Source organism: Monodon monoceros, unplaced genomic scaffold, assembly GCF_005190385.1.
Source record: "Monodon monoceros isolate NGI ecotype Baffin Bay Population unplaced genomic scaffold, NGI_Narwhal_1 Super_Scaffold_22, whole genome shotgun sequence".
Taxonomy (NCBI): domain Eukaryota; kingdom Metazoa; phylum Chordata; class Mammalia; order Artiodactyla; family Monodontidae; genus Monodon; species Monodon monoceros.
In genome coordinates this window covers 123,460,144-123,487,058 of record NW_021703779.1, presented here as the reverse complement: position 1 = coordinate 123,487,058, position 26,915 = coordinate 123,460,144, and the positions used below count along the sequence as shown (strand labels likewise).

At 43.8% G+C, this 26,915-nt stretch overlaps 1 protein-coding gene across 1 annotated transcript in view; it reads right to left on the bottom strand.

The window, feature by feature from the left end:
- Positions 1–26,915, bottom strand: part of AFF2 (AF4/FMR2 family member 2) — a 499,888-nt gene that overhangs the window by 83,182 nt on the left and 389,791 nt on the right. Inside the window, exon 8 of the mRNA XM_029240247.1 lies at positions 9,149–9,186. Within this exon, the coding sequence (XP_029096080.1) occupies positions 9,149–9,186 (38 nt within the window). The remainder of the gene's footprint in view (positions 1–9,148; positions 9,187–26,915) is intronic.

The following is a 26,915-nucleotide window of genomic DNA, read 5'->3' as shown; positions in this document are numbered from 1 at the left end:
AAGTTAAACCCCAATTCAAAGGTCTACCACCCATCACTAAGGACCAGCAGAAGAACCTCACACATGCGTGATGGAACTTCCCAAGAGGATCTCCCAAAAGCCTCTGGGCCGGCAATGCTCAGCTCCGTTATTGCAGGGCAGCCCTCATTTGGGTAGATTTAAAAACACATAGCAGTTTCTAGTTGCATCACATGTGAAAACAGATGTTTCTGTAGTGCTAGGAAATAGTAGGGTCTCCTGTTTCTTTTAAACATCCTCCTCTACAGTCTTGTTTCAATCACATCAAATCTAGTTTTGGAAGTAGGTGGGGTTTAAATCATATATGAATGCATATACGTGTGTACAGAGAGTGTATACACGTCTACGCAGATCTCTAAAGCAAGTTTACCAGCTTGTCGAATTTGCTTAGTAAACCCTGGTATCATGATTTGAGGCCAGTTAACCTTTCACTTAGCCAATGTGGGTAGTAATACACATCTCCAGCTGGTGGTAGAGAAATGAATAAAGTGTGCTTCTCCATGGAGATGCTATTATTAGCAGATTCCTGGCCACTCCCACTTATAGGGTTTGATAACGCAGACACCAGTGCGTGTGGATGAGCCTCTTGGCTGCCCCGGGCTTGCCCTGCCAGTAACTCACAGGGCTGCCATGGAGTTAGACAGCCATTCACTCCCTGAAGCTGCTAACAAAATAAGCAAAAATCCAGAGTTTTCTGAAATATTTTCCCTAACTACGTGGACCCCGCTTGTGGGAACGTGGGGGTTAAGAGAAGAAGGAAAGCAGTCAAAATATTAGGGTGTGTTGGGCTTCCCTGGTGGCGCAGTGGTTGAGAGTCCGCCTGCCGATGCGGGGGACACGGGTTCGTGCCCCGGTCCGGGAAGATCCCACATGCCGCGGAGCGGCTGGGCCCGCGAGCCATGGCCGCTGAGCCTGCGCGTCCGGAGCCTGTGCTCCGCAACGGGAGAGGCCACAGCAGTGAGAGGCCCGCGTACCGCAAAAAAAAAAAAAAAAATTAGGGTGTGGCGAGCACAGGGAAATGGATACTGAGGAAAAGATCTGCAACGTCATCAGCAACAATTCTATCTTGGATTTAAATTACCTCGGAGCATGAGGGTAGATGGATGCACAGAGTATACAAATGTGTGTGCATGTAAAAACTGGATTATAACGACACATGATAGACCGCCATGCTACAAATTCTACAAATGGGAACATTTTCCTGTGGAAGAATGATTTACTTTTTTTTTTTTTTTTTAATGTTGACTCTCCAGATAACTGCTGTTGGTTTAGGCAAAAGCTTTAATAAAGCAGAAACTATCTGTTTCCTATTTCAGTCCCTGGCCAAAGTCTCCTGTTCTCAGTCTCCCTAAACTAGTGGTCAGCGAAACAACTTATGACCCCAGGCTTCTGACTTTGAACATGTTCTGCAGTAGATGGAGGATGGATTTAGCGTTTTGGAGCCCCGTGCATAGTTACCGGGGGGCCATGCATCATTTCTCCAGAAATAAAAATAGCCCTACTGTGCTTACATTTGTGGATGATAAAAATACATTCAGAAAGAATTTGTATGTCTGTGGAACGAATTCAGAAAACGAAGCTAGAATAACAGTGTTATGTGTCATGCCTACCGAAAATAGTATGTCTTAGTGTAGCCTAGATGTTTGAATAACGTGAAAGGTACTGTATGAAAATTAAAATTTTTCAAATGTAAGAAACAATCAAGGGTTGGTAAAGCCACAAGGGGACAGCTGGAGGCTCAGAGGCGCCCTGCAGGAGCGAGAGTTACATAAGAGTCCACAGAGAAGGATTAGCCAGAGGTAATCAGAAAGGATTTGATGTCTATTTCCCCGCAAACCTTTTTTAGAGGGTGCCTTATAATCCATCCCTACATCGCACCTTTAACCTTCTGGAACAAAAGAATCCTGTTTAGCGTTTTCTTAGTTGTGTCTACACTGTGCTGCTCTCCTCTTCATGCTAAAAGCGGGGCCCGAGTCTTTGGCGGTGTGTTGCTTCCAGTAAGCTTGGTATTTCCTGCTCCTGTGGAAAACGCCTCTTCTCCTTAGCTGCCTCGACCTCCCAGATATTGCTCACAACACGCACGTGGCTTTTCTCTCGTCGTGCCTTTTGAAAGTGTTGTTCTCTTTCGAATGGCTTCATCCCCACTGTTCACTGGGGCCCCTGCTGAGCTAGGGAGAGCCCCCTCCAAGCAGTTGCTCGATCCTGCATCCCAGCCACAGAAGATGCTGCACACGCTTCAATCACAGAGTCTGTAGGGCATGATGTGTCCGTTTCCCCCCAGAGTGTGCCAACTTTCAGGGCAGAAGCTTTCCCTAACTCCTCTGCCTTTCAATGGAGCCTGGCACACAGTAGGTGCACAAATCATGTTGGTTAAAAGAACACATGACATGACTTCTTGGAATTTCGAGCAGATCAGCCATGTGATTCTGAGTTTTCAACAGTTTTCTGAAAGATCGCTGAATGGTAATGTTAAAATAAAATTCTAGGTGTAACTCATATATCAAAAACTCAGTTCACTTGTGTGCGTGGATTAAACAAAGTCGTCCATTTTTGTTTAAGCAGCAGATGCGAATACGAAGAACAGAGTTAGAAAGTAACACGCTACTGAATGAAGTACAGGATAAAAAGAGGTGTTTTCAAAATGTTGCTTAAAAAGTGGCTGAATTTCCTTTAAAATGGTTTAGTTGCACCTTTGCTGGCTTGCTTGAGGCCGCTCTGCTCCACCAATAACTGAGTGCTTTCTATTTCCATTTTATCATCATGGTTCTTAGTGTTAATTGACCACCTAAAGAAGAAAGGTTCTCATCAAGCCTTTAGAAAGATGAGTGGTGATAATGAGACACACCAACATGCTGGAAGTTTTGAAGAAACTCTTCCTTATAAAGTTAACATGATCGAAGTTGGCCTAATTGTTAAAGTGCCTGCAACTGTGTGGATTCATTACTTTTTGAAGCATTCGTTGTCATATTCTCAGAAACCAAACTGTCACCAAGGTTAGATAATAAGGCTTTTAAAGCCAACAACAAATTTATAGGCACTGAAAGTGACCATGTGTGTCCTAAGAGGTGAGGAGAACATGGCAGCAGGTTCAAAGTGGAAAGAGTTGCTGGAATCTCAGGGTTCTGGGCAGTCCACTCTCTAGGTCTCAGTTGTCTCCTCCGAGATTCCCTAGATGATGCTACTCCAATTACCAAGGAAAAGGAGGGTGTCCAGAAATCTGGGCAAGTTTCATTAGCTACGAATATGACTGCTAGGACCTTCTGCCTCCAATTATAGCTATCTGGACGACATAGAGAGCACATTTTATTTTACATAGCTGTTTAAAAAGAGGTTTTATTGTTATCTTTCCTTTAACTGCCTTTAAAATGGCCAGAGCCGATTAGAGGGTGACAATGCTTTAGCTGACATCGTAGAGAGCACACGGATGACTGCTGGCTTCAGGGATCTCATTCAGAGGGACCTAACCCTAAACGTCCCCTCCCCTCATTGAGAACTGCTCCTCAGGACACCCACAACTGATAAAAATCATCGACAGTGTGACACAGTAAAAGATACAGGAGACAGTCTATCATTTCAGACATGGGGGATTTCTTTCCTTCCCGTGGTGGACTTTTTCAATCACCTGCTCACCTCGAATACTCTTGTTAGAGACTGGACACCAATTAATAGGTCCTAGGTTTCTCAAACCACCTACGGAGGCCAGGCCTCCATGTGGTCCTTTTATTTTGCATAGAGCGGAGCATCCGATTCTGTATCCCATGAACCACTGTGCTGGATAAAGGTGCCCTCTGGTCCAACACATTTGGGAAACCTTGGGTAAGACAAAGGTAAGTTGGTCTCTTTCTACAGGACCTCTCTGAGCCTGCATTATTCACAGGGTGCTCCAGGAAAGGGCTGGCACGGTGTCTGCCGAAGCTCCGTGGTGCTGGAGCCTTTTGTTCCAAAAGGAGACAGTCCCACAAGACTCGGCAGGACACAGTACAGAATCCATGGCCTTATCGTTCTGAGAGGACATGGAGATTGCAGGGATGCGCTGCGTGTCTGTGACGCGCATGTGTCCAAAGGCACCAAAGAGATACGGACTCCAACCACAAATCACCTTTGGTCACAGGGGTCATCTAAAAGGCTCAACCCAACATCCTTGGAGCCATGCTAATCTATCTAACGTGTTTCTTTAAAACTTTAGTGATGTGGCTTGTCCCCCATTTCATGAATGCACGAGGCAGAAATTATGGGAAAAGGCACTGTGTGTGTGTGTGTGTGCCCATGTGCATGTGTGTGTATAAACGCATATATCACATATGCAATGTTTATAATGTATGGGCCGGTACGCATCTACATCAAACTTCAACATCAAGTATTTCCTCAAATAAGCATCATTATAAAACAGAATTTGAAGCTTTGGTTTACGTTTAAGAGGTGGAAGAACCATATAAATGATCTAGCTGAGGCGTGTAGCAAGGAAGGAACATATTCGATTTCACACCACAAGCTAGTGTTAGATTCAGGACTAGACCCCAGGTCCATGGGCTCTTTGTTTACGTTTAATAACTAGTGGACTAACTGACGATTCACAGTAACAAGGTAGAGGTCTTCAATGTTATCCGACTCTACCAAGCTCACTTCTTTTATGTGGATAAGCTCCGAGGGCCCTAGGCCACCATTTCTTCCGAGCCTCAGTTTCCAGTGTCTCAAGCCAGCAGCCTCTGAAGTCCTGGTCCTAACGTCTCTTCCTCCTCTCCCTCTCCCCCATCTTCTCCGATAGTACTAGAAGCACTTTCCATCCCGAGAGCTTCCCTTGTGCCTTATCCGTCCCCACTTAACAAACGTATGTCTCTCTATCTTGTATTTAGTTCTTTACAAACCGATTTGGTCTCTCCTCCTGGACTCTAAACTCCTCGAGGGTAAGACCCGTGTCAGATTTATTTTTAATTCCCTCAGCATCTATCACAGTTCCTGGAATGCTGGAGATCCTCAATAAATATTCATTGGATGAATAATGCACAAACGTCGTGGTGAGGAAAATCTTTGTGGCTATTTGTCATTTTCAATAATGAAACCACCATATCTATAAGACGGATCAGTGCCTAAATAAAGCTGTAATCTAAGCAGAGCGGATTCGGATCCCGATTTGTGAAAGACAACCACCACGTTGCTTAACGTGTAAACGCAAGGAAGAATTTTATGCTTGATAACTGCTTGCTGCCCACCCTTTCGATAACAGATGTCAACCTCGGTTAGATTCAACTCAACTTATTAGTGCATGGCTTTTAGCCAAAAGCAATTCACATTTGCAGAAGTGTACTATCACATATGTCTTAATAACAGAAATGTGTTTTTTAAAAAAAACGTATGTGATAAGTCACATATGGTAAAAGAAATCTGTACATCTCTCAGGCCTTGATGCCACAGAACGTTCATATACAAGCGAGAGTCTCTCTGACACATTAAAGAGGCACAATTTTGATTCTTATCCTCAGAGGTAATATTGAATGTTTCAAGGTAAAATCGTTAGTGTATCCAGGTACATTATGTGCTTACATTCACTAAGCGTATATTTAATCTCTCCTTTGTATGGAGTGTAATTAATGTGTACCAGCGTCTCCCTACGGTGATGAAAGAAGCTTACAACCATGAAGGTATTAAAAATAAATTAAACAAGTGGTTGAGAAATAGGGAGGGGGAAGGCAAACCTTTAGAGAAGAAAATATCCAAAGTACATAACATTGTGAATCATTTACCCTCACTTGAATTGAAAGCTTAATTAGCCTTAGTTAGATCTTGGGAAGTAATAGAATTTTAGAAAATGTATATGCCATTTGCAATACATCCATCTACACACAACTTGGAAGACTACCAACATGCTCTAGTTATGTGTTTACGGGTTTCTGAGGCATCACTGCTCCGTCAATGGACCTCATATCCATAACGATTTTCAATGATCCTGAATTCGGAATGGTCTCTGTGCTCCGAGTAAGGATAAGGTGATACCTCAGCCCCAGAAAGTCCTGAACACAAGATAAAGGGCTCAGTAAATACCTACTCAGTGTTTTAGAGGACAAAAAGAGAAAGGGCTCATAGTTTAACCTTCACTGTCATGGGAAAGTTTACATCTGCACCTTTTCCTACCTGACCAACCAGAGCAGGGGTCAGCAAACTTTTTCTGTAAGGGGCCAGATAGTAAATATTTTTGGTTTAGTGGTTTGTACAGTCTCAACTCTGCCACTGTAGCACAGAAGGAGCCACAGGCGATACTGAAACAAATGAGTGTAGCTGTGTGCCAATAAAACTTCTTTTACGGACACTGAAATTTGAATTTCGTATAATTTTCACATGTCATGTAATAGTCTTCTTTTGACTTTTTTCCCCAACCATTTGCCAAACTCTGCACCAGAGGATGACATCCAATCACACATAATGATCATCTTCGCCAATTTGTGTTCATACTTGAGTTGTAAATGATGCCTCCAGACCTCTACTATTCCAGCAAGGCTGTACACACTTTTCATTGTACGCCCAAACAATCACATGTTAACACTCATATACAAGATCGAGCCAACAACTGGTCAGAGGCAAAGCAGTTAGTATGAACCAGAGCAATGTAGGAACATTTTACACGTGGCATGAATCAGAAGAAGAGAATGGACGCCTTGGTCAGTTACAACACACGAACCCTTTGGCCCCGACACTCTACTAGGGTAGGTACCAGTCTTATTAAGCCTCCAGGCCAGGTTCCTGAAAGGAGTGTTTTCTGGGATGTGTCCAACTTGTTGACTTGTGCATTCATTCAGAAAACACGTAACAAACGCTGACTCGGGATCGCAGTGCACTGCGTGTAACTGAAATTCTCTGGCAGACATCAGAAACGGAAAGAGGACCACTATACATAAAACTTTTCAAAACTTCGCTTCTGCTCTGCTGTCAGGCAGTTTAATTGAGCCGTGCTCTAAAATTCCTGTCCCTGAGCTGAGGTCTTGAAGAAGGCTGTCTTCTTAAAGTACCCAGATGGCTGTGGCTGGGCAACTGAGTTAGGTATCAGGTATTAGGTACCAAATGCAACAGGACACTCAAACTCACGCTGACAGAGGTATCTTATTTAATTGGAAGACAATTCTCAACACCTCCCAGTTGGTTGTGACTTAGGTTTGTTACTGGACAGATCTTCAAATATATTAAAGAGTAAAATATTGTTCCACATTCTATTAGTAACCCTTTGGCTCTTCTAGTTTTTCTGCTTTCTCGTTACAACATTCCTTAAAGTGCTAGACGTTCGATACAGTCTGTACTGTGAATTAGCCAGAGCTCTTAAAAAATATAATTATCTGTAGGGTCGAATTCTCACAAGGAGCAGACAGAAAACTGGTCCCACTTCCAGGCCATCAGTACGATTTAACGAAGCCCCGCACACTGCCAATAGGCTGTCTTGTGCACGCAAAGATGGAGGTTGGGACTCACTTCCTATCGAGAGGGCTTGAACTTGGAGACGTCTGTCCCACTGAGGGCCAGATTTACACTCCGCCAGCCTCTGCCCCATCTCTTGTGACCCAGGGCATGCATCTGCCCGCGGGTGGACTGGAGGGAGGGGCGCAGTCAGACTATGGGAAAGAAGATCACTAATGGCCCACCCAGGGACTCAAGACCTGGCCTTGGCCTCATTAGCACCATCCTCTAATCCATGGAGCTTGCCTGCCATGGGCTCGCAGTAGAGAAGCCTTCCGGGCAAAGACAGAAAAGAAATCAGGCTGCAGAGAAGATTTCAACCGCAACCAAACAACCAGACCAAAATTCAGCTACTAAAAATGCTCCCATAGGACGACTATAGCATAATACATCTCCAGACCACAGATAGCCCTCCAGAGGCTACAGGAGGCTGATAAGGAATATTCCATGGCCTAAGAAAATTAAATTTAGAAACAAAGTACACAAAACCTTTTGGAAAAATGAATTGGAACTTGGATTTAATGGTGTGCTAAACACTACCCTGGTGACTTGGAAAAGTTAATTATTTTATAAAACACAAGCAGCCTTCTTGTCACTGGCATTAGCTGAACCATTCTCCCAGAAACTATTAAAAATCAATGCAGTCCCAACTAGATAACTGTATAACTAACCATATATATCCAACTCTATCAATAATAACATTAAATGTGAATGGATTTAACAATCCAGTCAAAAGGCAGAGACTGTAAGACTGGGGGGGGGGGGCGGAAAGACAAGATTTGACTATATGCCATCTACAGGAGACACACTTTATATTAAAAGATACAGATTAAAAAACAAATCAATGCACTCCCCATTTCTGCATTTGTTATCCACTCTAATGGAAGTCGGCTGACATAAGTTAACACATAGTTCCTAGAGATGTGATATTACCAGACCTGTAGTAACCCAGCAAATAGAGCAGATCTTCCCTAGGCCACATGGCTGGTGGAACTGGTATGCATCGTAACACTGCAATCAGATGTCACAAACCCAAATGACAAGACAGCCATCTTTAATTTGAAAGTCTCCCTTCTGGAAGAGACAGGCTGTCTAAGATGTGCTATATTTAAAAGAGTGCTGTGCGGCTTGTTTATAATTTAAGAGTGTCTCATAAAATGCCTTGGAAATAGCTCTCTGTTAGCTAGAAAAACCTTCAGTTAAATATATTTTTATGAGCTTTTCATTAACAGAGTAGCGAGGCCTTGATGCTGAGGTGCCAAATCTCCCCACGTGGCTGGAAATCACTTGGCATATTTTCAGCCATTTACGTCTCTGTCATAGGTCCAAGGTTTGCAATTAAAAATGTAATCTTTTTAGCATGTGCAAAACCCAAAGGCTTGAAGTACTCTGCATTGAATATGATTATAATAGTATTTGGCAGCTATTCATGGACGGCACATATTAATTTATGTAAACTGGGCATAACTTGGAGCACTTCCTCATCAGGACCACAGGAAAAATAAAAAAGCTGGTCCCTGCTCATTGGAGGGGTTTTTTTTTTCTGCTTGTTTTGTTTTTGTTTTTGTTTTTAAATTGTCATGAATAGAGATGAACTCAAAATCAAGGTCTCTTTTATGACCTTCTTTTTTCACATGCCTGGAGTACATTCAAATGAACACTTCCAACTAATAAAAAAAAAATAACTTACTTTACAGGATTATTCTTAGATTTTGCCTTTTCAACAGCCTGTGAACAGAAGAAAAAAATGCCATTAGACAACATTAGCAGGCATAATCTTTGCAACTAGTTACCAAAACAATAAGCAATATAAAATGCTCTTCAGAAACATGAGGAGCTAACCAAGGCAGGCTGCTGGAGATAAGCAGACCAGAGACCCAGAAAGCAATTTTCCTCTCCCGGGGAGCATGGTTACCGGTCCAAGTGCAGCTTTCAGACACAGGCGGGCACTGCCAGGGCTGCCTGGGAAATTCAGCAGTGCCTGTGAGAGTGGGCCCTTAGGTTCATAACTCCATCCTCCTCTCTCCACTTTTCCTCCAATTTTTTTTTTTTTTTAACCTGAGCCCTGTGCTTGTGGAAAACAGCGATCATTAAGAACTCCCCCATTCCCACTCCATCCTTTCACGTTCTGGAAAATGGCTAATTTCAAAGGACCACACTGCCATCCACATTCTGAGATAAGACTCAACTCCATCCTTCCTCATGACTCCCCTAAGTTTCCTGTATGGTTCTCCTTTCTATTTGGGCTGACCATCTGTTGATCACTAGAAAGGGACTGATGATTTATTGAGACCTTGTCTCCGTTGGGTGAAAGAAGACAGAGAATCTGGTTTACTGTTCCTTTTTGTGAGTGTATTTTGAGCTCAAATAAATTGAGAATGTATATCCACTGAGAAGAGACCAGGTCTTTAAAATGGACATGTGAACTCTGTATATGCCTGACTTATGTCTGAAATTTTAGAATTAAAACTATAAGCTCTCTGTATCTGTCTGTATGTTTATATGTCTGTGATTCAGAAAAGTCTTTCCCTCTAATTATGTGAATATGTAATATTTTCCTACCTCCAGATAATACCAACCAATTAGATTTTAAATCCCTTACACTAAAGGAGCTCATTGTGATTGGCTTAGAGATAAGTTAAGTATTCATATAATTGGCCATTCTCAATATTTCAGAAATATCTCATCTCCCTCCTCCGTGTGCACCTGCTTGGCTTATGACAGGGTGTGGAGGCAGACACAGAGGGAATGGTCATGGGCACATCTGGGGATTTTTAGATCTCTGGTGGGAAACCGTTTACCCTGCATTGCTCCTGCCCCCTGGCTGCACCTGCCCGGTGATAGAAAGGCCAAAGTATCCATTTCTAAAATCATTTTTATTAGCAGATACCACAAAAGGGCAAGGGCTGACCGATGGCTTGGATCAATTTCCTCCCGTGGAACCTTTAAGAAAACACACACCAAATCATCGAAATGAGGAAATCTCTGGGCCTCTTGGCCTGTGTGCCTTAGATATGGAGCCTGGTCCCAGTTTATTGCTGAACCCATTGATCTGTGTACAGTCCATTTATCATTCATGAAAAGAGCTAGTGATCTTCACAGTATATTAGAAGAAACAACTCAGATCATCTGTCAACAGCCCTCTTATTTCTGTTTCCCTCTCCACAGGGATTGCATCTCCTTCGATTCTTCTGGAATTAAAATGTTGCTAAGCAACACAGCTGGGGGCGCTGATGGCAGAATGGCTACAGTCTATCAAACTGTTTAAGCACCTGGAGGGTTATAGTGATGATTTTTTTTCATACTTCTGTAGCATAATTATGTCATCAGAACCAAACTTGTACCCCGCCAAACTCTTTCAGGCGGTAGAAATAACATTCAGTATGGGGAGCGTTGAAGCAGCGGTTTGCCAACCTCAGGGCTCTTCAGACTCTTTTAAAAGGTATCCATTTGGAGACCTGTATATCTGTGAATCCTGGAGGTGGGTGAGGGCTAAGAGATGAAGAGAATCCTGCTATAAATTAGAAGGCAGAGGCAACCACTTGTAACAGAGACTATTTATAATCTAACATTGGACTTGACATCCTGAATGACCAAGGCATAAGCATACTGAACCTTTCTGTGCATAACAACTCAGTGCACTTGGAAGCAATTTGTTTGAAATCAATGAAATACTTCCCCAGTTTAGACATTAGTGTTGGAAATCCAAGTCCTTCTCTTCTATTAAGCCTCAGGTTCTGTTTCTAGATAAATACCCGTTAATATTTGGGCACTTTCTTTGGCTCGGTAGGCAAAAATCATTTTCTCACCATCTGTGGCTGAGGTCGAATTTTGGCAAGTATAGTGAGAAAGAGATGGAATGAGGTAACAGGTGAAAATGAGAAAACAAGGACTATGCGTCTGGCTGGCCCAGTCATCTCTCACAGGTGTTTAGGGTATGAATGCCTGAGCAGTCCCTTAAAGGATGCTGAAAGGAAGAGCCAGATGCCGGCAAGGAGTCGGGGAGAGACCTTGACCTTCACTACAGAAGCACAGCCAGTCTGCACGCCCACGCTGGTCTTTTCTACCACCTTTTCTCCCCCAGTCCTGGAGGGTGGAATAGGATATGGCAGCGGGCTGAAGACAGGCCATTGTGGAAATCACGTGAATCTGCTTTTCCCAATCCCTTAAAATCCAAACAAATCTGTTCTTAAAGAAGACTTAGATTATCACAAAGTAATGGACATGGTGTTCCAGTGGTTTCCTTTGAAAGCGAGCTAGATGTGATGGGCTGAGCGTGCCACTGGCAGAAGACGGGGAGGAGAGGAATCAAAGTGACATTGCTTAACCTAGCTTTGATTCAGCGACATGTTTTCTGAAAAGTCTTCTCTTCTCTGTGTGTCGGGACTGTCACTTAGACCCAGTTATTTTTCTCTAATCAGGAGGCACATAATCACGTTCAAGGCCAGTTTCTTTGAAACATATGTCTTTTTATACAGTACTATAGGAAAATAACTTCATTCAAATTAATTTTTTCTGGGTTGCTTGGATAGTGATGGAAAATAGGCTGAGAGGTTTTCTTTGGAGATTAACCCAGGATCATTCCAGAGTCCCCAGAGCTTTAGTGAGATGCTCTCAGGTCACCCTCCTGTGCACTCATCTCCAAATGAAATGGTTGCAGGGGGTGTCCGCCAGCCATGAGAAACGGCTCACCATTTGCGATCTCCACTTTCACTGTAATTTGGCTTTTTTTTTTTTGGCGGTACGCGGGCCTCTCACTGCTGTGGCCTCTCCCGTTGCGGAGCACAGGCTCCGGACGCGCAGGCTCAGCGGCCATGGCTCACGGGCCCAGCCGCTCCGCGGCACGTGGGATCTTCCCGGACCGGGGCACGAACCCGTGTCCCCTGCATCGGCAGGCGGACTCGCAACCGCTGCGCCACCAGGGAAGCCCTGACTTTGTTTTAAGCACGCTATAAGGAATTATTAAGAGACTTTGAAGAAAAGTTAAGTGAATTATTTGCATGCAAAATATATATGGCTTTAAGGTAAAAGAACTAGTCTAGAAAATATACAAGGAGAAAATTCCTCTTTTCCTTTTATACAAGTTCCAGATACATGTTCAAGAATGTGATATACCCTGCAAAAGGAGGGAACTCAAAATAAAATGATACAGTGTGATCCACCAAGCATTAAGAGGGTTACATATTGGGATTACAGCTAATTTTGAGTTTAAAAACATACATTAAAGTAATTTAAACTGATTGGAAAATGGAGGCTAGATAGTTAACACTTATGCTGCTTTAATTAGTAATGTCTATATGCTTTTGCAAACCTATATTCTACTTATTTCATGCCACGTTTCCCTAACACGATACTTATCTTGCCATCAAGGAAGTTCCAACATAAGATAGGAGGATAAAGGGACTTCTCTGGTGGCACAGTGGTTAAGAATCCACCTGCCAATGCAGGGGACACGGGTTCGAGCCCTGGTCCGGGAAGATCCCACATGCCGCGGAGCGGCTAAGCCCGTGCGCCACAACTACTGAGCCTGCGCTCTAGAGCCAGCGAGCCACAACTACTGAAGCCCACATGCCCAGAGCTGGTGCTCTGCAACAAGAGAAGCCACTGCGATGAGAAGCCCACGCACTGCAACGAAGACGCAACGCAGCCAAAAATAAATAAATAAATATTTAAAAAGATAGGATGATAAAATAAATTAAGATGTTAAAAAACGTACTCCAGTAGGGTGCAACAAGATGCAATGGGCTATAGGTGGAAACAGTGCTGTGCTCGAAATCCACAGACCTGGGTTCTGCTACCAGCTTCGCCATTTCGTATCATCATGACGTTAGCGATGCGGCCAACGCCTGTGAGCCTCAGTTTCCTCATTTTAAAAATGCGGACCATCACTCCTGCCCTGTCTACATCAAGGGTGGTTGTGAGTAGCCAACATCGATGACAGTGCTCTAGAAACCGCAGCATGCTAAGCAAAAGAGTGCATCTTGAATGCGACCGCATTCCGCGTAGGCGTCAGCGCATACGTTTTTATTTTTACTGGACTACAGCTGATTTAGAATGTTGTGTTAGTTTGAGGTGTACAGCAAAGTGGTTCAGGTACATATTATTTTCAAAATTTTCCATTATAGTTTATTATGGGATACTGAATATAGTTCCCTGTGCTATACAGTAGGTCCTCGTTGGTTACCTGTTTTATATATAGTAGTGTGTACCTGTTAATCCCAAACTCCTAATTTATCCCTCCCCCACCCCTTTTCCCCTTTGGTAACCGGGACTTATGGTGCATTTATACATTTTTATAGCCAGAGAGTTGATGGGCTGTCTGACCAGTGACCAGGCTGTAGTATCAAATCTATGCAGTTATTCCAACGAGGATTACAGAAGCCATTCAGTTCCTCTCTCCATATCAGAAGCAGTTCTGGGGTGAACAGAATGCTTCTGACTGTAAAGTCCTACTCGATGAAGACTCTGATGTGTTTAGATCCTGCCAGGCCTAGCCCGGCAGGAGAGAGGGCCCTCTACCCTCACACAGGCCTCTGTCCTGAACCTTCTTGGGACTGGTGTTGGTGGTAGAGAGGTCAGGACACCCGAGACCGTGGAGGCGCAAGTGCGCACGCTACTGCCCCTCACACTCTCTCCTCCTGCAAGGAAGCCTAGGAAGCATCGTTCTTTTCGCAGAGACTTCTTCATCAGCCATTCCTCCTCTCACACCCACTCCATCCGCAGGGCTCTTTGCTTTTTCATTAACATTTGCCCCTGAGGTTGGGAAGCCCTGAGGATGATATCCTCCATGATATGGCAGCTTGAGAAATTATATTCCCAGGGAGAAGACACTCATCTCGTTCCAAGGGGTGTTTATGAGCCAATTCTTGTCTCATTACCAGCTAAGGACATGCCTAGAGTTGCTCACTCATTAAATCTAGCTTCCTAAAAAGAAGAAGGACCTTGTCTTTCTGTTACATGGAGAATCCTTTGGCTGCACCAAAGCTGCAGTGACTCAAGGGCCACAGTGAATTACATGAACCATCAAATGTAGTCATCGTGAAAAAACAGAAAGAAGGAAGGAAGGAAGGGAGGAAGGAAGGAAGGGAGGAAAGTGGCTCTCTATTGAGCCCCATCCTCCAGGGCAGACAGAACATCCTATTTCTTTAGGGAGAAAATGCTACAGATAAAGCGGAAACTTGCTAGTCATCTTCTATATACTGACTGAACTTTTACAAAATTCTTCGGCAAGGTAATTCTGCCCCAGTGATTACATATCATGAACTGTTACTTTAGTCCAATAGACAAGTATACTATATTCATAAAAATATTTGGAGAATATTTTGGGGCTTTTAAGAAGCATGCCCTGAACATTTATATCCAGACTTATGACGCTACACCCCCCCTGAGACTGACAGAAAACAAACTCAGTGCAATATGTTGGTCTGTTGGTCTGTTGAGACCATCAAAGTGAGCACTTAGGAGGCCTAGAGAGATTGGAGCCATGGACTCATTTTACAAGGCTACGTAGTCAGGGACTGCTTTCCTCCGTAATCAATAATCATACTGTCGGTCAAGCATAAAATGCGATTCTATTACCACTGTTTTGCATGCCTTTTACATTTCCTGTTTTTTTCTTCCTGGCGTTCTACTAGCAGACACACCCAAACTGCATGTATACAATACACTTCTTGATAAAAAGTGAAAAGTCAATCATTCAGATAGTTTCAAATAACTGGATACTACGCATTATGGAAAGAAGACAGAAGAGCAATCGATTGCACTGGTTTTCGTATTTCTATGTTTTACCTTTCATTTTTCATGGGGCAACTCTGCGAGACACAGCCATACCTTCATTTAGTGGCAGGTACTGGTAAACTGCATTGATTGCTAAGTTCAGAAGAGAAACTCCTCTATTAACAAATGAACTCATCATTAGGGTATTCAGATGGTCGAAAATCAATACCTACAGAATTGGTTAAATCAATTAAAGAGACATATCCTGAGAGCACTTGCACAAATATAAAAATGAATTGCTTAATTACAGCATTTAAATAGATTTCACTGGAATGAGTAAAACATCAAGAGGCTTATATCCTACGGGCTGAGGTATCGGCTGGCAGCACGCACGCACACCCAGGATTGCAGCTTAACAGGAGAAAATGTCACTCAGCATTTTGCAACACCTGGACGCCTGCCGGAATTTCTGACAATCTCTAGGAAGACACTTCCCACTATGTTTAACCCTCTGGTGGATGAGTGCCCAGGAGGGAACATGGAAACATCCTGTATTTGAATCTTGAACCTGAAAGAAGCAAAAACACCTTCCCTAGCTTTAGAGTATTGGGCTTCTCCGATTTTATTTTAATTCATTGTCTTCGACGCATACGTGATGTAGGCGTGTGCTAGACACCATGGGGGCAGGATTAAAATTTTGACAGGCAGAGACTGGAGGAAATTTGTTCCGGGTGTCCGGCACCTGATAGTCACTTAATAAACATGGGCTGGGTAAAAGAATCGGGGCCGATTGTAGAGTCTGAGAGGCCTGAGCACTGCTCCGGGGATGAGAGAGCGCCGGCGGGTCCCCAGCTCCGTGAAGAGAAGAGAAGAGGCCTCTGGAGGAAAAGCTGGGCTCCAGGACCGTGTGCATCTGGATCCATCCTGCAACTGCCCACGAGGCTCGAATTCACGCCCCAACGAGGAGGGAGTACGGAGCGGTCCAGACGGTACATTTCCATCGTGCTTTCCGGCAGAAGGCTGTGCCCCCTCCTCACCCTTCCTGCAGCTATGGTCTTGCTGGAGACTTACTACTTCTCACTGGGACCACAGCCACTGCCTCTCCTTTGGGCCGCTGGCCTCTCTAGTGTTACCCCATTTTATGCTCCCTTTGATCATGAATCCCCCATAGCTTCCCCAGGCTCATCGAATTCCTGATCAACTTCACCCAACCTGCCGCTCAAGACCCTACCAAGGCCAGTTGAATACAGGCCTCATAGCGGGTCCTACTTGTCCCCGCATGTGTAGGAGTTTTCTGAGTGTCTGGCCCCGAGATGCTGTCATAACCGGACTCAGAAGTGCCTGCATTCCATTAAGGCTTGCTCCCTCTAGGCTGACTCTTTTGCTGGATACAAAACCCTTTAGCAAGATGCATTTGTCAACTGGCGATTTTGTTTATAACCAAGGTTTTGATATATTGTAACTTAATGAAAATGAACTGTCTTTGGTGGAGAAGCACGTTTCACTCCTAAGGCTCATCTGTCGACACTAATCATTCTCTAAGTGGAGTAAATATGGAGACACGACGCAGAGCAGCTCAGCATTGGCTTATTTATTCTGCCCGTTAGAAGGGCCAAGGTAAGTGGCACTCAGTTATTCTGTTCCCCTGGGGCTTGTGGATTTGAAAATTCAATTTTCTTTCCCCCAGCCAATCCGAGCCTTCTTGCCTCTGGTACTAGGGAGGCACCCCTCACAAGATGACACGTGTCCTTTGCTGGGAGATGATAAAGACCTAACAGAGGCTCTCTCTCTACTATGTGTAACGAGGAAAACGGGAAGAGTATTCTTAGTGCATAGTAGGTACCCAATAATCTAAGTATGCCAAAACCTACATGGGAGTGAACACTGATGACGTACCTTCAGTAATAGCATACTAGTGTGTTCAGGCTTTCCGTCCCTTTAGAGCATATTATACTCTGGCCAAGGATGCTACATGCATTTTTATCATCAATCTGTATTAGAAAACCCAGTAATCCTTCCACCCTCGTTTCTCCTTTATTCTCACACTGTGACTATACTCACAACAGTCTGACACCAGATGTGTGTGGGGTCTTCCCACACCAAGCAAATTTCTGACACTGTCCACCTGGAGAGAGCATCACATCCCACTGGTTAAGGGCTCAGTCCCACAGAACTGCCTCCGCCCACTTCAGATGCCAGTCTCAAGCCCAAGTTGTCACCTATGCTTCTGATCAATCGGCTTATACATCAGAGGTTCCAATAGCCCCCCTGGAAGCTCCACGAACCCCATACATGCTCCGTAAAGAATGGGAGGGTGGGCTTGGGAATGCCAAGCTTCCACTCATGGCTTGGTCTTTCTGGTGACCAGCCGGCCCGCATCCAGGAGCCCACCAAGAGTCACCTCATTAGAACAAAAGACACTCCTATCACCCAGGAAATTCCAGGGGATTTAGGACCCTGGGTCAGGAACCAGGGTCAAAGACCAAATACTAGAACAAAAGATGCGCCTACTGCTTTTATTACTGAGGAAATTACGAGGGATTTAGGAGCTCTGTGCTGGGAACCAGGGCCAGAGACCAATGTGTATATTCTCTGTTATTTCGCAATACAACTGACTTCTCTGTGCCTCAGTGCCCTTGTTGGCAAAATTAGGCAGCTGGAGTAAAGACTCTCTGTGGTCATTTTAAGGTCTGGTAGTCTATGTTTTAATACACACACGAGTATTTCAGCATATATATATATATATATATATATATATACACACACACACACACACACACATAATATATATACATATACGATTCAGGGATAAATATGGAACCCCCATTGTGGAGTCAACCTCCATTAGCAAGAAATAAGATCTATTAGCAAGTTTATAAATGTGTATATCTAATGTTCCGAAGACTCCTGTGAGATACTTCATGATACGTGCGTTATGCCATGCCATATGTTTTGGAAAGGTCTGCTGCTTTTATCTGCCCACCCACTTGAATTTTGAAACTTTAACCTAGGATTGCTAGCTAATCTCAAATTTGGATACCTGTTCTGTGTGCTTACAATGCTTCTGCTCTTTGCTCTTGCTAAATCAGTAGAAATAAGTAAATACATCTGCTTAAGAAGAAGACAGATTCTGCTTTCCATTCATGACAAGATCCTTGGGTGTTTGCAGCCTACCTGATAGATTTTCCAGCAGATGGCAGACATTTGGGGAACAGAATAAAGCATTCCTAGGCCCTAAACCAAAGCCCCAGAACATTTTTCCAAGCCAGCATCTAAATTTCAAAATCTTACATTTTCAGTTTGGCAAAGAGTTTTATTACTGGAGACATTCGTACCGCTCTAACAGATGCTAGAACCCTGATTGAACTCAAAACGTGGACACCTCCAATAAACTTAGGTACACGTGGTACGCTGCCTGGGGGTTGTTAGCTGATGACTAAGACAGAACCTCCAGGCTGCAGCCATGGATTTGGGACCCAAACTGGGGCAACGAAGGGGCTTAAGGAAAAGAGCAAGCTTGGACCAAAGACAGAGTGGGGATGGGAGTGGCGAGAGGAACGATGCTGTCCAGCCATTTCCTGCAGCCCAGAGGTAGCGACAAGGGTAACACGGTGATACCTGTTCTTTCCAGCACTTTGATTCCAATTGACTTAATGATTCCCAGCTTCCCAGAGGTGGCTGCTACTCCCCCTACCACCCTCTGCACAGCGCCGGATATGTGCCGTGTGCTCTCTGTAGACAAAAGGCTGTGGTCATCCCTGTCCTACTGGAGAGTTATCGTTTCTGAAAGAACAAACTGTACACATTTTTGTTTCCACTTGGACCTTGGGGCAAGCAGCACATCCTCGCCAACGTGTGATTTAAGGCCATGGTGAGAAAGTGTTACGATAAGCAAAACAGCCATTGGGTTTGCGATGGAAATGCTCATAGATGGACACTTCCTAAGTGGCAGTGGTTGTTAGTCAGTATCCGGTCATCAGCAGTGACGGACATGACACGTGTGCAAACGCTGTGTTCCTCTGTATCTGTGTGCTCAAAGCATTTCATGAAGATTACAATAAAAAGGCAATCTACGGAGATCACGGGTCAAAATATTTGGCACTAAAAGAAGACCTAATTACAATGAAAAAATTCAGCAAGCAGGTTTCTAAACAGTCATAGACTTGCCTGGAGCATATTAAAAATCATATCATACAAGCCCTAAGCAATTTCTTATTAATCTAGTCCCTATGCTAATACAGCCAAATGGAAAACACAATCTTGGGACTCTGAAGGCCAATGTTATTCTATTAACCTTATATGTTATCCTATTTACTTTCCTGTCTTTAATGAATAAATGAAAATATCCATACGGATTTTATTCTGCTACCTTCTGCAGCCTTCACAGCCCAAACGCCATCACATTTTGTGGGGCATTTCAATGAAAGGCAATGGCAGATAAACTGTTTACATTAAAAGACTCTATCAAAGTTATTTCGCACCCGGTTTCATCCTAATCCATCTGCTGTTTCTACAGCCCTGACGGGCTGACCTCTCTTGCTGTGGGTGCTATATTGATATCATTACGGAAGAGGCCTTCCCCAGCCTTTCTGCTGATAACAAAGTAAATGGAAATGTAGAGGAACCTTGGGGAGGTAACAACTTGTTCAGCGCGATGAGAGAAGAACTGTGGCTAAAAATTAGGAAGCATTATAGCAGGGAAGAGTATCTGTTGTCACAACGAATGAATTCACTGTAGCGCATCAGGGGCCAGCTGAGGGCAGCAGTAAAATGTATTGCCCCCCTTTTCATTAGCAAACTTTAAACAGAAAAGTGGGCTTGAATTTCACTCAGCCACTAGGTTTGGAAAGTTCAGTATGCATCCCAGGTACAAGGAACACATCCCAAAGCTGCCAGCATGTTCAGATTTTCTGCTACCATGTAATGCATTTCATATGCAATTATCAGATAACAACCTAGCCAGTGAGCCGGTCCCACAATAAGAACAAAAACAAATAAACAAAAATGAATCAAGTATAAAACCCAAATCAAGAACCTGGATTAAAAGCTCGAAGACAATATTTTTCTGTAAACGTTCACAGGCTTGAGGGGCAGCTGTGCTACTAGCATCTAGTTGAAAAGTCCAAAAAAAAAAAAAAGAAAAGTCCACACGTCCCCAGTAACATGCTTTGAATTAAGTACCACATTTCTAAGGGCAATCCCTTGGCAGAAAAAGAAAGAAGATTGGCTTAAATAAAATTGGGTACATCGGAGCTACTTACGATAATGTGTCCAGACACAACTCATTAGAATGTCTTTGTGCTCAAAGCAAACTGAAATTGTCCCGCTCTGTTTTTAAAGCACCCACACACCACTCCAAGCTTTATCTATATAGAGTCCTTTAGCTGAGCCTGGTCACTAATTGAGCGTTTCCAGCCATAGTGCCCGTTTTCGGAATGTCTAACTGGGCTAAATGAAGTCACCGAAGGTTTCAGTTTCATTCATATTAATCATAAAATGGTATTAATATTAGAATTCCCTAAAGGTCGTTTCTAACAATACCTATTTCTTTTATGGCCTTTATAATGCTAAAGTCTGATGCTGCTAATGCCAGTCCGAGACGATTAGGGCATGGGAGAGCCGTGTCCGGATCTAACCCAGCTTCAAAACCCGGGCATCACAGACCGTCCTGCTGCCAGAGTATAACAGACATTACATGCTTCAAGCTGCGTAAATCAAACATCAGGATAACATGCAAGGAAACATCAAGGAGATGTTTACCTGGCTCTATGAATATGTACTGGAGGGGGCTCTGGAGTTGGGCCACCACACATTCTAGAAGCCTTTGGAATAGGTCAAATTGTGGATAGGTTAAAACTTCAAAGATGGCAATTTTAATAAACCTGTCAATACAATTTCGTTGTTAAAAAAACATTTGTGACTGGTTAGGCTACTCATATTGAAAGAGAAGCACCAGGTCTATATCTTTAGATCTTTCACTGAACTGCAAACACGGCATCAATAACTGCTTCTCAGCTGTAAATGAAAATTGATTCCAGGTTTAACCCCTCATTTTCAGGAGTTCTTTTAATCCCGAGAAACATAAGAAGAAAAATGGACCAAAAGGAAAACTGCAGGTTCAGTGGTATGAGGGGCGAGGGTGTGCAGAGAACCCCACACCGATGCACATGCAGGAAGCCCGTCCTACTGGATCGTGCTGTGCTCAGGCCAGACCCCAGGGGACGCATCACAGCATCGCTGCCTGCCGTGCATGACTGGGTTGAAAATGGCAATTCAATAACTGTTGTATGGAGAAGGCCAGGGTTGGGTTTCATATTTATGATGCCAAGAGTGGCAGCTGAGAAGGAAAATGCAGTCAGCTGGCTAATGGACATCATGGAGCCCCCCCATATCCCAACCATGCTATTGTTTTAAATTTTTATTGAAATATAGTTCATTTACAAAAAAGAATATGTGTGTGAGTGTGTGTGTGTGTGTGTGTGTGTGTGTATAACTGAATCACTCTGCTGTACATCCAACCCTGTTATTGATAGCCGACTTCAAAAACAAAACAGAACATACTGCAAGTCGTATGTTCACGCAGACTAAGTTCAAAACACTGCATCCAATTCAAACACTGTTCTGGAACATTCCAATGTCCGATGTCAACTTTAAGTAATTACTTATTTCCCATTCAGGGGAAGTTCTTGAGAGAAAACCAAGGTGAGAGTAGAGTGTCACAGCAGACCGTTATAGCCTTTCTCCAGGGCACAGTGAGAACTCAGAAAGAGAAATAAGAACTGCGATCCGAAGGTATGACTCAGCTCTCCACCCATGTCAGTCCTTTGAAGAAAAACTCTTTTTCAGAGACACATAATTTTCCTGGAGGACTTGGTGCAGTGTCATTGGCAACCTGGCCTTTCTTCCTGGGATGTCTAGGTTAAAACTTGTCAGAGCTCAGAGGGGAAGAAACGTCATTCATACCCAATGGATGTCTTTTGGGTGCAGTTAGGGCATTCAAGCCAGTTCCTAGCAGATCCCTCTGGGCACCAAGGCCAAAATGAAGGGCAAGATCTATTTACCAATGGACCCCAAAGAGGGGGCTTCCAGTTAATGTTTAAAAGGGCCATAAGGAAGAACAACCTCCGATCTGCGTAGCGTTTGTGGCTTTCAAAGCATTTTCTTATACATGATCTTCATCTCGTCCTCACAGTACTCCAATGCGTTAGGCGACAGCGCTTTATTCTAGTGTACCGGTGAGAGATCTGAGACTTTGAGACATTAGGTGACTTGCCCGATGTCATGCAACTATTACGTGACAGAGCTGGGATTGAAGCCCAGGCTTTTCTAGTCCAAAAACCATGCTCTTTTTAAACCACTAAAAAAATCTGAAGTATAGTTAATTTACAGTTTGTATTAGTTTCAGGTGTACAGCAAAGTGATTCAATTATACTTACATATATTGGTTTCTAGATTCTTTTCCATGATAGGTTATTACAAGATATTGAGTAGAGCTCCCTGTGCTATACAGCAGGTCCTTGTTGTTTATCTGTTTTATACATAGTAGTGTGTATCTGCTAATCCCAAACTCCTAATTTATCCCTCCCCATCCCCTTTGGTGACCATACGTTTGCAAAAGCCATATGCACTCAACGACCACACTTACAGCTCCTCATGGCTATAGGTGCACACAGCTAACACATGTTAGGACAAGACAGAATCTTTTCATTCAAGTTGGCCACATACTGGCTGTTTACCAGGTAGTTAATTCAGCAGCTCTCTTTAACATCGCATTCCTTACAAGAAAAGGGAAAGTAATGGATCTAGTCTCTCAAATATGAGGCTTTTTAGATTGTTACTATAGTAGTAACGATGACGATGATCCTGATGACGGTGATGATGTAAAGTAGTGAGTACTTACTATGTGCCAACCATAGTGTCAAATGATTTGGCCTGTATTCACTCACTTAATCACTGAATCCTCACTATGACCCAGTGAAGTAGGTGCTACTGCTACCTCTGTTAACCTCCGTTTTACAGATACTTAGGTCTTTAGCCCAAGGTCAACCAGCAAGTGACAGAGCCAGGATTCAAACCCATTCGACTACACGCCTATGCTCTCTCGCTCACTCTCCTCCATGGCGCCACACTACTGATGTCCAAGCCACATGGACACAGCTGCTTCCCAAATAGTCCCAACCGAGGGAGCAAAATGCAATGGGGAATGTGGAGAGAGCACGCAAACTTTTAACAAATATTTTCAGGGTACAATCACCATGGCTTTTCCACTGAAACTATGGGCATATGTGATTGAGCATCTCTGACTTTAAAGAATCACCAGAAGGTAAAATATCTTGTTAAAAATATACTTTACATCCCCGAGTCTCTATGGCCGACAATTTGGCATCTTTAATTTGTATATTATGCTTCTCCCCTTCAGGCTTCCTGCTGTATTTTCCCGTTTGCAGGAATAATACTTAGCATTTAAACACATCCTAATTGTTCTATCGGTGTCTGTGCACAGGACCCGCTCAGCACGGCCAATACTGCCGTCGGGGGTGCTCATGGTGGGGCAGGGAGAGGGGAGAGTGTTCTGATTACGAGAGACTTGGGACTGAAATGTCAAATTAGAAACTGACACATCTCAACCCCGTGTTTCATTTTCATACGTGCATTTGCAATGCATTCTCTTGGGATTCTTTATGTTGTAAACCATAGCATTAGGTCTTAAGAGCTTTGGGGAAAAGACTGGTGTGTACTCACCAAATCTGGGCAATTTGGGTGCAATGATTATGCATGAGATGATCTGAGGATGTCTCCAGAAAGCTAATGGCTTTTTTATTGAACCACATGTGCCTGAATGTAGCTACCACGTTCTGAGAACGTTTCTAAGTATAATGACGGCTCAAACCAATGGTGTGGTCTGGTCCCTTGGACACATCATTTACTGTACCAATGCATTTGTTCGGATGCTTTTCCCTCCAATCATCCTGCCACAAATAGATGTGGCCGGAGATGTGATGGTCCCGATTACAAGGTGAGAGAATAGTACCATATGACCTATGTGGCACCATGTTATCTCACCTGAAAAGAAAAAGATTTTGGTGGTTCCTCAATAAGTTAAACATAAATTACCCTAGGACTCAACAATTCCACTTCTAGGGGGAAGAATCAAAAGAACTGAAAAAAATTAAAAGATTCAATTCAAAAGAACTGAAAACAGGTGTTTAACAAAAATATATACTGTATACACGAAGGCTCATAGGAACTCTATTTGCAAAGCCAAAAGGTGGACCCAAATGTCCATCAACTGATGAATGGATGAACAAAAGGCAGTATATACCCATATGACAGAATAGTATTTAGCCATAAAAAAGGAATGGAGCACTGATCCAGGCTACAACATGGATGCACCTAGAAAACATGATGCTAAGTGAAAGAAGCCAGACACAAAAGGTCACAATGTTGTACGATTTCATTCGAACGAAATAGGCAAATCCATAGAGACAGAAAGTAAATTAGTGGTTGTCGAGGGCTGGGGAGTAACTGTTTAATGCACGATTTCCTTTTGGGGTGATGAAAATATTCTGGAACTGGTGTTGGATCCACAACCTTGTGAATGGACTAAATGCCACTGAATTGTAGACTTTAAAAGGGTGAATTTTATGTTATGTGGATTTTACCACCACGACAAAAAAAGGAAAATGGTGTCAATCCACACATATTTGAAAAAGAATACTGGGCTTCAGAAAGCCAGGACTCACCAAAACTTGCTGTCACCGTGGCCCTTGCTACTGCAAAAGCATCCTCTCCCGGCCTTTAGGCTTCGGGCTTTGTAACTAGTCCTGGAACTCGAGGGCTCCTTTGCGAATGTTTATAACCTTGCTCCCGCTTCTTGCTTCCTGGACCCAGCTAGGGGGAAGTAAGCTGTCATTTTGCCTTACCTCAGATATCCCAGTTCAACCTCCCCTTCAAATGAGAAGCTCTGTGGGGAAGGCGTGGCAGGCTAAGGGCCGCGGGCCAGAGAGAGCTTCCCACTCACCAACCGGGATTACCTGAGGGCCTCAGCATTGACACGGTCACCGCATACATCCTAAAACCCCAGATGATTCAGGCCAACTGACCTGATGCCACTTCTTCAGGTAAATACAGAAAATAACAACTCGAGAAGCCAAAAAAGGAGACTGCACTTGTGTAATCACATAGAGAAGACGTCAACATGCAAACTCTACCTTCACTTACTGTTGATGACTTGCTTGAAGCATTTTCATTAAAATGTCATCTTGCATCTGTCAAAATCAATGACCTAGGACTGGGGGGGAGGGGTTATTTACCATTATAATGTTCTTTTTTTTTTTTTTTTTGCGGTACGCGGGCCTCTCACTGCTGTGGCCTCTCCCATTGCGGAGCACAGGCTCCGGACGCGCAGGCTCAGCGGCCACGGCTCACGGGCCCAGCCGCTCCGCGGCATGTGGGATCTTCCCGAACCCACGTCCCCTGCATCGGCAGGCGGACTCTCAACCACTGCGCCACCAGGGAAGTCCCATTATAATGTTCTTGTCACTGGCATATTAAATGCAGAAAGCAGGAATGGCAGACACGGGAATTTAAGTGTGCATTTTACATTTGCTCTGGAGTCCATGACCCAAGTAGGAAAGGGATTGCTTGCATTCAGTAAACGTACCACAAGCCCCCTGGGAGACGACTGTGTTTGTTCTTGATAAAGCACCAAAGCTGCAAAGATGCAATTTTTACATATTATCCAAAATGCAAGCAGAATAAAGCGGAGAAAGTAAGGGAGAGGGAAGTTTTGGCTACATAACATTGAAGAAGTACTCAATTTTAAAATTACGCGGAATGGTAGGAGTTCTCGTGCGGTCAAAAACTGTAGATGAAAATGGAGTAGATAAGCCTTGAAGAGTCTTCCCTAAGCTTTTTTCTTTGCAGGCTCCTCAGAAAATATTTAGTGAATATGGAATTCTGTATTTGTTAACTATCTTGAAACACTAGTGCATGAGCATTCCTTGAAACACCCTGGTTTCAGTTTTATAACTTAGATTTCATGGCAGAAAGAACATGGTCAGGTATTGGCTTTAAAAAAAGGCGATCCTTCTGTGTTCCTTATTTGAGGCTCTCAGCACACCCAGGAGGACCCCACACGCGAGACAGTTTTCTGTCCCAGAGAAAACACATCGGCATCACTGATATCACACACTACACCACCATTCTCACGACTCATACATGATACTTGGCTTTTTCAAATCAAGAGGTGCAGGCTCATTGGAAATGCTGAACACACACATTCTTGCCATCTAATTTGGTGGTCAGTACTGTAAATACTTGTGACGCAGAATGGAAGAAAACAGGGCGGCAGCAAGTTTTTGCCAAATGCCTTCTGCCTGAAGGTTTATGTGAGCCGCAAGCTGCTGGGCACTGACGGTCAGCTGTGTCCTGAAGTGGCACCCCTGGGAAAGGTGAACGGAGCAGTCACGTTTATACCGTAAGGAATGAATGAATGAGTGTGGGCGCTAGGCCTCGTGGTGGAGTCACTACAGGAAAGTTACACCGCACTCAAGACCACACTTAGTCCAGGAGAGGGAAAGATGTGAAAGTGTGAGCTGATTCGACCTGTTCCAGGGCACGATGCCTGCCCTTGCTTCTCTCCCTCTCTCCAAAGTTCACAGATGAAGCGGGTAGGCTTCTGGAGGGCAAAACCATTCCAGGTCCTCTAGCTCCCTCCCCGTGGGTCCCAAACCGAGCCC